This window comes from Ursus arctos, unplaced genomic scaffold, assembly GCF_023065955.2.
Source record: "Ursus arctos isolate Adak ecotype North America unplaced genomic scaffold, UrsArc2.0 scaffold_8, whole genome shotgun sequence".
Taxonomy (NCBI): Eukaryota; Metazoa; Chordata; class Mammalia; order Carnivora; family Ursidae; genus Ursus; species Ursus arctos.
Window position 1 is genome coordinate 10,292,021 of NW_026623100.1, and position 10,243 is coordinate 10,302,263.

The 10,243-nt window shown below is 37.0% G+C and overlaps 1 protein-coding gene across 4 annotated transcripts; it reads right to left on the bottom strand.

Annotated features, from left to right (window-relative positions):
• Positions 1-924: 924 nt before the first annotated feature.
• On the bottom strand, positions 925-10,218 carry MRPL30 (mitochondrial ribosomal protein L30). Of its 4 annotated transcripts, none has more exons than XM_026487675.4 (7): positions 10,117-10,218; positions 9,341-9,405; positions 5,606-5,683; positions 3,837-3,917; positions 1,527-1,673; positions 1,226-1,299; positions 925-1,147 (listed from the first exon to the last, which is right to left on the bottom strand). In XM_026487675.4, the coding sequence occupies exons 3-7, from the start codon at positions 5,654-5,656 to the stop codon at positions 1,015-1,017; spliced, it is 486 nt and encodes a 161-aa protein (XP_026343460.1). In that variant the 5' UTR covers positions 5,657-5,683; positions 9,341-9,405; positions 10,117-10,218; the 3' UTR covers positions 925-1,014. The 4 variants fall into 4 exon arrangements, with proteins under 4 accessions (XP_026343460.1, XP_048078700.1, XP_026343469.1 ...); XM_048222743.2 differs by lacking the exon at positions 10,117-10,218 and adding an exon at positions 10,036-10,054; XM_026487684.4 differs by lacking the exon at positions 9,341-9,405.
• Between the last annotated feature and the right edge of the window lie 25 nt (positions 10,219-10,243).

Consider the following 10,243-nt stretch of genomic DNA (forward strand, 5'->3'; position numbering starts at 1 on the left):
GGTATCTCATCGTGGTTAAAATAAATAAATAAATCTTAAAAAAATAATTAATGATATCTGGCTTCGTATCAGGTAGCACTTCTGCTTGATGCCCCAAAACATCAAGACCTACGACAGGATGGATACTGGGACCACAAATTATTAGTATGCCAATGTTACTGTCGCCCAAACTAAATCTCACAAGAGACAAAGGAAATAACAGGTAATTAGAATCCAGAGATTCTTTACCATCATCTTCAATTAGCTGCCACAGAATTTCCCAGTACTGAATCTCTCCTAAAATTCTTACTTCTCCCAATCCCTTCAGGTATCTGAAACAGAAAAAAAGGAAAAAAAATTTTTTCCCTAAAAGATTTCTCCCTTCTTTCTCGTCTTTTAAATAGCAATCTCAACTGTTGGCAGTTTCTGAGGAATTTAAAGAACATCAATAAAATTTAGGCCAAATTAGATTTATAATTAGAAAACAGATATTATTTTTGTTATTAAGCTTAAGAATAAAATGCAGCAGTGTCTACAAAAATATTTATAGACACTAAAGCACAAAGCAGCCAATCGAGCTACACCTAATGTTTAATGACTGTGGCTGAGTCTCTGTTCTCTAGCAAAACAGACTAAGCTCCTGATGGGCAGGGACCATGTTCTGGTCAGCTGTGCCTTTCTCCACATATAACAACACACTGCTCACTCAAAGGGACACTCACAGAATTTGTTGAATTCTATTAAAAGAGAAAACAGTATTTTTAAAAAGTCAATGGTGATTGCTAAGGTGACATCTGAACTCAGACGTTCAAATAACACCATTCTTGCCCATTCTGAAATGAAACTATCAGAAGGAAAAGAGAGAGAGTTAAACCAAATAACAGCACTGAAATCTCCATGCCTATATAAGGGAGAATCACACCACGTTCAGCCAGTGAAAAGGACTAGCATTTAAAATATATTTTAATGGGAATACTTTCTCACTACCTTTAAGTAAAAACGATTTACATTTTTTAATATGAAACTGCTCTGGCCTTAGGACTTAACTGCTTCCTGATCTATGGGGTTTAGACGCCACCGCACCACTAATTCCCCAGTGCTCTTGAGACACGTGTTAGACATGTCCTCCTCTGATGGAAGTCCTTGGGGCAACTTCAGGGGCTTGATCCTGTGACATAAGAAAATGCTTTTAGAATTATATTAGGTAACACATTTTTAAAAATCGCTGAAGTAACAAACAACAAACCTTATCAAATGTTTAACCACTTTCAGTTTTGCATTCACTGAAGGGATATTCTTGTGAACTTGAGGAGTATGTGCCTATAAAGAAAGGAAGCCATGTAATGGATCAGTTTCAGAGCAGATGGTCCCATATTTCAGCAAAATGAAAAATGAAGGCTTATTCTGTCTAAACCAAAGTTTCAAATAAATTACACTAAATAATACATTTAAACAAAAGAAATAGTAAAAATACACCTCAAATTTAGAAACTATAAAATTTAAAGCAAATTTAAACATCACATAAGATGACTTAAATCATTGCATACTTTTTCTAATCCAAGCATCTTTATTGTATCTTTTTCCCAATATGGACGTCTTTTTATACTTTTTATTCTGGTAACAATATGCAGTTTATGAGGGTGCTGTGGATCCCCACCATATTTTTCATGATCTGCAGGTGAAGGCTGAAATACCTATGAAAGAAGAATTATAAATGGTAAATTTTCAACTTCTATGTATGTATGTATTTCAACTTCTATGTATTTATGCTTCTATGTATCTTCTTTTTTCCTTAAAAAAAAAAAACAAAAACCAAATGACTACGTAATGATCTCATCCCAAATCTTTCTGTAATCCTATCCTCAAATTGAACATTTATACCCGTCTGATTACTTAGATAGACAAAGTCTAATAATTTCATACTCTGAAAAAAGTATCCCACAGGCAAAGATTGTTTTAAGGGTGAAGCGGGAGCAACCAGAGGACACTAAAGAATTCAAATGTCAGGAGACGGTATTGCCCTATAGAAGCTGGGCACAGCTGCATCCCTCCACCCCATTCAAGCAGGGGAACAAAGATAAGCTTCCAAGGACAATAACACATGAGAATCATAAAAAAGTATGAACAAAGTACTAGAGGACTACAGACAAATGACTGCCTATGAAGGATTAGAAACAGCTCCAGAGAGCTGCCGTGTGAACTGATTCTCTATGAATCAAAAAGTTCCAATAAGCTATCCCACGAAAAACTTCCCTAAGTACATAAAATGTACTGAATAAGGATGTACATGGTAATACTATTTGTAATACTGAAAATTTTAAAGGCCACATCCATGCTCCTCATAGAATAACTAAATGAATTACAACGCATACGTTCTAAATAAAACTAACAATAACAAAATCAAACAAAATATGATATAACTAAATAAATTATGTATCCCATGGGATACAATGCTGCCATTAAAACGAATACAGTTTACTGCCTTTGCAGCTACTAACATTGAAGAATGGCCACAATACATTCTTGAGCAAAAAAACAAAAAAACAAACAAAAAAATCCCCAAAACCACACAACCATGTGTAATAAGATCTTTTTTTTTTCTTCAAGATTTTATTTATTTATTTGAGAGAGAAAGGAGAAATAGAGAGAAAGCATGAGCAGGAGGAAGGGGCAGAGGGAGAGGGAGATGCAAACTCTCTATCTGACCAGGGCTCAATCTCAGGACCCTGGGATCATGACCTGAGCTGAAGGCAGATGCTTAACTGACTGAGTCCCCCAGGTGCCCCTGTAGTAAGATCTTGTACTTGTTTCATCTGTACCAATATACACAGGTTTGTATATAGGATACCTTACATAAATATTGATTCTAAGAAATCATGTTATACACACACACACACACACACACACACACAGACACTTATGTATGTATAAAGGTTTCAAAAACATTGGATCAAGAGTCATACCTCTGGGGAATCACACACACAAAAGACGACACTTTAATCAAAAAGCGTATCATTCAATCATGAAAATAATATTGCAGAAACTTATCCACTGAGAGGCTCCCATTATACTGCTAAATGAAGAACGCAACTAGAGAAGCTTCATACATGAGATGATTCACATCTTTAAAAATATACAACAGAAAAGGATGTGGAAGGTGTTGACAGCTGTCTCCAGGCAGGTGGGATAAAGGGTGTTTTTCAGTTGTTTTTGCTTGTTTGTATTTTCTAGGGGTTTTGAAGAGATGTAAGGTGAGAAGAATGGTGGAAGGCAGAGGATGGGGCAGGCACACCAAAGAAAAGGAAAGAAGATATAAAGAAACAGTGTAAAGAGCATGAAATATTTGGGGAAAACCAACTAATTATATGTGACTAACATAGGAAAAACCACAAAAAGCACTGTAGCTACTGTTTTCCGAAAGAATGATATGTACACATGAATTTAGCAGAGAAAACTCAAAGATCCCAAGTTGCAATAGTCAATATAGAAAGTGAACACAGAGCCAGGTAGACAGTGTCTGAGCAGGAAGAGGACTCATTGTTTTCTGAGGACAATGGTGAGATGAAAACACAAAATACTAAGGCAAAAAACCATAAGCAGGAATAAAAAGATTCTAAGATGATAAAAACCTACTACTACAAAGGCCAGTGGTACTTTTTTTTTTTTTAAAAAAAGAATCATTATTTAGATAAACTCTACTATGCTTTACTTAAACTTCGCCCTATCACCAACATCCACAAATAATTTAACATAAAAGTTTTCAATATTACAAAAGTAGGTAGCTTTTAAAACATCACATGCTTAAAGAAAATAACAACTCTAAAAAAACCCCCAAAAACCCAAATCCTTGTTCTTACTTTATCTGGAATTCTTGACTTGGTAAATTTGTGACGAATCCAATCCGTGCAAATAAGAGACTCCATACCTTTTGTCACAGTCTAAAACATGATATAAAACATTTTTTAAGAACTCTGTCTAGTGCAGAAATCCATAACCACCAATTTTTAGGTGACAAAAGTCTGTTTATATCTAATCTATACTTACCAAACATTTATTTCGGCCTCTTAGCTGAATGAATATATCTCATCTTACCACTAACATTAGAAAGCAAAAAGCACATAAATATAGACTTTTGTTTTTTCCAAATTTTTATTTAAATTCCAGTTTGTTAACATATGGTATAATATTAGTTTCAGGTGTAAAATTTAGTGATTCCTCACTTACATAGCTGGTGCCCATTACAAGTGCCTCCTTATTCCCATCACCCATTCAGCCCATCCCCCACCCACCTCCCTTCTGACAACCCTCAGTTTGTTCTCTAGGGTTAAGAGTCTGTTTTCTGGTTTGCCCCTCTTTTTTCTTTTTTCCACTATGTTCATCTGTTTTGTTTCTTAAATTCCACATATGAGTGGAATAGAGACTTTTTGGCCAGGGGTTGCCAATATTTTTCTGTAAAGGACCAAACAGGAAGTTATTTCCAGCTTTGGGGCTGTATGGTTTCCATTGCCAAGTCTCAACTATGCCACCTTAGGGCAAAAGCAGCCCTGAACAATATGTAAACAAGTGGGCGTGGCTACATTCCAATAAAGCCTGGTTTACGGAAAAAGATTAAGGTAGGGGATGAACTGACCTGCAGACTAGTTTCCCAACCCCTGCTCTACACAATGTGCAATAATAACCTTCAACAATAAACTGTAAAAATAAATGAGTTTATGATTTTCTTTCTAGTCCGTACAACGCCATCACTCCTAGTTTCTATCTCTTGTTCCCCTTTGGCAATCTTCCAGTCCTGTTGCTCTCAGTCTGCTAAAGAGAAAGGATTCGCTGCCAATCCTTCCTATCTGGAAACTCCTCTCTGAATGGGCAATACTCATTCCCTTCATGCCCTCTCTGTCCTGCAAAGATCCACACATAATTAGAGAGTAAGCAGGAGCGAATGAGGGAGGGAAAGGGAAAATATGGACTTCTAATCCTGGTTCTGTGCTTATCATCTGCGAGAAATGAGACATTTGTCCTCTCAGAGAGTCCATTTCCTCAGCTACTTTAAAAGGAAATAATACTGACCACATAGGATTAATCTAAGGTTAAGGTGATGTATGTAAAGCACCTAACATCATTATCTATAGCCGGCAGCACATCTGTATCTAGACTCTGGCCCTCAGGAATAGATTGGGCTGCACTGCTGCAATTTTTATAAGAAAGACTAGAGAGGAAATACATGAAAATACAAGCATGAATGTTCCTGGGAGAGTGCTTTTCTTCTTTCTGCTCTTCCATAGTTTTCTATTTTTCTATGATTGAAAATATACTCTTCATAACTGAAGAGAATAAAGGCTTAAACTTTAAAGATTAAGGGGAAATCAACACTGGCCATTGTTTACCAGCATGTTCTCCAGGAAAAGATCTTTTGTGATTTCAAATCTTTAGTGATAAAACAGCAGATAAATCATAAATAAAATTGACCCTCAACATTAAAAAGAACTTAATATGTAAGAAAAGGAACTTGTGCAGTTTAACCTGCCTGTTTGTTTTGTTATTTACAAAAGAGAAAGAAACAGTTCTTAAGGAATAAAAAAGAGAGAGAGAGAGAGAGAGAGAGAGAGAATGCTTGAAAAGAAACACTTACACGGAGTCTTCCTGGGGGCCTCTGAACTATTGAGCACAAAATCCCTGCCATGACTGTGGTGACTGTTCTCTTCCGAGGCTATGACAAGCAGAAAATACATCCACGGGTCAAATGTGTCTCGGAAATGCATAGGTGCCCACTTTTGTAACATTAAAAAACTAAACAACAAGTTAATTATAAACTACTAAAGTTTAACGGTGAAATCTTATTATTTTAATACAATAAAGGTAAGAATTAAGTTATAATAAATGTGTTATTTGGAGTTCAGCAAAACCGTAGGTAGTATTTATACATTAACCACATCTCATTTTTGCCAAATGAGTTAGAACCTAGGTTGACTCAACAAGGATGGGCAAAGGAGGTTATTATTAAGAATGTTTTGTTATAGAATCACAGCAAATGGAAGGACTAGAAGGGACTGAGGAAATCCTGACTAGCAGAACTAGAATTAACAACCTTATCTTATATATGTGGAAAATGAAAAATCAATCATTTACCCCAGGGCATCCAGCTATCCAAGGAGTATACTAGTTCCAGTCCAATTCTAGTTCCTAGTCCAGCGCATGTTCACTAAATCATAACACCATAATAACTTTATTTTCTGCATATTTGTATTTTTAAACTAGTAACGAATATACATTGCTTCTATGATGTAAAAAAAGTCATGTTTATTTAGACACAAATTATTACAACCTACTATACTGATGTATACTGGAAACAGAAAGATTATATATGTATATTTTGGATCGGTTACTTAATTTGTGTGCTTCAATTTTTCCCAAAAGAAAGAATATAATACCTATCTTGCAAATGAGTTATTCTAAAAACACCTAAAACAGTATTTAGCACATAGGAAGCCCTCAATAAATGGTAGCTTTTACTGATAAAATTATTAAATTATTACAAAGCTGTAATAAGAACACTCTAACACACCAAAACAAGATACAATGGTGTATTTCAGTGAATCACCAGATTCTGGCTCACTCAAGTTCTGCAAGTCTTTTCCATGATGTGAAATTGTGGGAATCAATGCAAGATGTCCCATTAAAAGAGCCAGACTGCAGAAAAATTTTCAGCAACTGAACCAGTCTCTCAAAATTAATTATATATCAGTTTTAGAAAAGTTAACTACTAAATCCTTAGTGTCATGAAATCCAGAATTTTGTCTTGTTAATTTTCTACTCTCAGCATCTAGTACAGTATCTGATGAACAGTAGGCACCCAGTGTTTATTTCTGAATGTCTGAATCAATTAATGGGTTAGATCTATGGTCCGCTCAGCTCAGAATTCAGAAGTACATCAAAATACCGTAACTCCCATTCAGACTTCACACTTCAAACATTACCACACAGCATAACAATGTCTAGTTCAAATCATCCACCACTGCTTGATACATATTTTGTATCAAGGTTTCCTTAGAAGAAACACCTAATTTCCTTAGAAGAGATGTTTATTTAATTCTCAGGCCCTTCAATCAAATAGGTAATGATAAAGTATTTTGTTTACCATACTTCTTTCTCCCAAGTTAAACATAATATACTAACCCAACTCATTTGGCTTCGCACTATGTTACTCTTTTTCTTATCGCTTAAATTTCAACAAAAGCCTCCTCACTGACCTTCTGGCTTCCATTCCAACTTCCCTAAGATCTCTTCTCCATGGCAGCAATCAAGTAATTAAAATCCTAAATCAGATCATGTCAACTTCTCTTCTCAAAACCTTCCAGTAAGCCAGGTTTCTCACTGTTGGAGTGAGAAGTAACATACAAGCAAGAGGAGAAAGCCAAAATAATCCATGTGATCCAACAGCACAGCTCCCGTTTAGCTAAATATTGATAGTGATGGGTATAGAAATAATCACAGGCATGCATTTATATGTGGGTTAGCTCTGTTAGCTAAGAAGACCAAAAAGCAATGGCATCCCAGTAGCAATGAGCACACCCAGCACCCTGATCTTAGCATTCTCTAATAAAAGAAACCAGGGCTCCATGGAGAAATGGCTGATTGGAGGGCTACAGCAGGGAATATACAAAGATGAGCCTGGAGCATCTTGTAGTACTAGAAAGGACTACTCAAAAAATCAAAATGATGGGAGTACGTCAAAAGGACATAGGAACCAAGTGAAAGAGCTCCTGATGGCTAAAGCTAAACCAAAATGAGCAACAAAGTAACAAAGTATTGGCTTATAATCTAAACCATAAAATAACCACGATTCCATACTCATATAAATAAATGAAGAAGTAAATTAATGGCAGAGAAGAAACAAATCTCCCTTACAGAAGAATTCCAAACAACTTATGCAGATACTTCCCTCTCAAAGAGGTGGAACAAAAACACTCATCTCTTAAGTATGGGCTATGCTTAATAACTTGCTCCCAGAGTACAGTATCGAAAGAGGGAAAACTAACATTGTACTAGAGAATCCTCACAAACACTATGTGAGCCAGGTGATCATGGTTAGTATCAACTGTGATAAAAGTCAAGTTGATAGCATGCACCCTTGATATGATGGAATGAGAACGGCACTTCATCTTCCTCCCAAAAAGCCCTAACACCAGGCTGAGAGAAAAACATCAAACTCCATTTGAAGGACATTGTGGAAAATACCTGACCAGTACCTCTTCAAATACCTGAGTGCCTTAAAACTGTCAAGGTCACCAAAAACAAGGAAAGTGAGATACTGCCACAGTCGAGAGGAGCCTAAGGAGCCATGATGACTAAATGGCATTCTGGAACAGTAAAAGACATCTAGTAAACACTAAGAAAGCTGAATGAAGTATGAACTTTAGTTAATGATGTAGCAGTATTGATTCATCAATTATAACATACGTACATTACTAACGTAAGATTGTTAATAAAAGGGGAAATCAGGTGTGGGGTAATTAGGAACTCTGTACTATCTTCACAACTTTTCTATAAACCTAAAATTATTCTAAGATAAAAAGTTTATTTATTAAAAACCCAAAAAGCTTTAATGCATTGGAACGACAGCCAAACCTTAACCCCACCTCTAAGACTTCATCTCCAATCACTCTCAATCAATACACACACTGGCCCTCTTACAGGTCCAAGTTGCCAGGCAGCCATGCTTCTTTGGATGGGCTGTTCTTTCTCCTTGAATGCTCCTGATATTCACATAGTTAATTCCCTTACTTCCTTCAATTCCTGGCTCAAATCTTTTCTCAATGGGGTCTGGCCTGATTCCATTATTTAACATTTTGACCCACCCCCAAACTCTCAGACTTCTTACTTCACTTGGTTTTCTTTCCATCGCACTTATCTTCTAACAGTTTGTTAGGTTTGTTGTTTGCTGTCTGTCTCCACCCAGTAACATGTTAATTCCGCGAGGACAATTATTTTTAAATTTTGTTTTGTTTTTGGTCTGCCCAGTCTCTTCACAGAGTATGCCAAGCTTAAACCTAAAGCAGCACCTGTCATGTGCTAGGCACACAATCAAATTGTAAAGTTTAATTTACAGACTTCAGAAGGTGTGATAATTCAAAGTTATAAGTTTTAATAAAAAGTAAAGATTATTGTTAATAATAAGGCACACAACTCTTGGACCTTGAAGTAACCATATCGTCTTCTACTGTACAATAACTTCTCTTACACAGGTGCAAAAAAAGGAGAATACATGCATCATGAGAAGTATGGTCCCTTTTCCATAAAAAAAAGTCTGTGAATGTGTGTGTATACACAGAAAAACTGGAAGGCTATCAGTAAAATGTTAACATACCCCTGGGGAGAAGGCTATCGAGGCGATTTTCCAATCCCAGTTAATGTCTGAATAGTTTCAGGCATCTATTAAACGACAAAAGTAAGGGAAACGCTACTGAAAATGCACAACACAGAATTTCCCTTTGAATAAACCGAGATCTCTGAAGGCAATAAATGTCTCTACTTTTAATTCCTAATGCTTATCAAGTATAGGCAGTCCTCATCCTCATCCGCGCCTCTTGGCAAAAAGACACAGAACAGGCAGCTTCGGATAGGTGGCGATCAAAAACATGGTTGTAAAATCACAGTTTTGGTAAAATGATAAATACTTTAAATGCCAACCCTGGAAGGTTTTGCCTTCTAAAATGCAATTAGGTAAGCTTTTATCTTCATTAACAAAAATTCAAGTTACGCTGATCCCCAGTGGGAAACCGAAATTAATAAAACAGAAGCACAGAAACTGCTAAAACAAACGTGAATTCCCTTCCCCACTGAGCTATCCTCCCCAGGCGTCTGGGCCCTTGGGCTCCAACAGTCGGGCTCAACAAGCCGCGTGGCTCGGGAACTAGGGAACAGAATCTGGTCGACCACTGGCTTTTCGCGAGCCCATGAGACAGTAGACGGGCGCAGGCCCATTTAGGTTACTGCGACCCGCCAACTCAGAATCCAATAGGAGAACCAACTGGCATCTCCATAGCGTCCCCAGGTACGTACTCCTGACAAAAATGCAATACATTCCACCATTCATTCCCCCCTCAACATCTGGTAAATGTTGTTCAGCCTGAACTTACTCACCGAGTGAAAGAAGAACAAACGAAAAACCAAGAAGCGCTACACTCAAACCCGGCCGTCGCAGTGCGCACGGACTGCGACACCGCGCACTTTAGTTCCGGCCGTGCCCCGCCTACTCAAGGGCCCAAAA

What these genes read in the sequence shown, in the direction of transcription:
- MRPL30 (XM_026487684.4), bottom strand. Translation starts at nt 5,656, where the DNA reads ATGGCAGGGATTTTGTGCTCAATAGTTCAGAGGCCCCCAGGAAGACTC. An exon ending in AGTCAAGAATTCCAGATAAA is followed by an intron (nt 1,674 to 3,836) that starts GTAAGAACAAGG and finishes CTTCTTTCATAG; the next exon opens with GTATTTCAGCCTTCACCTGC. An exon ending in GTGGTTAAACATTTGATAAG is followed by an intron (nt 1,148 to 1,225) that starts GTTTGTTGTTTG and finishes CTTATGTCACAG; the next exon opens with GATCAAGCCCCTGAAGTTGC.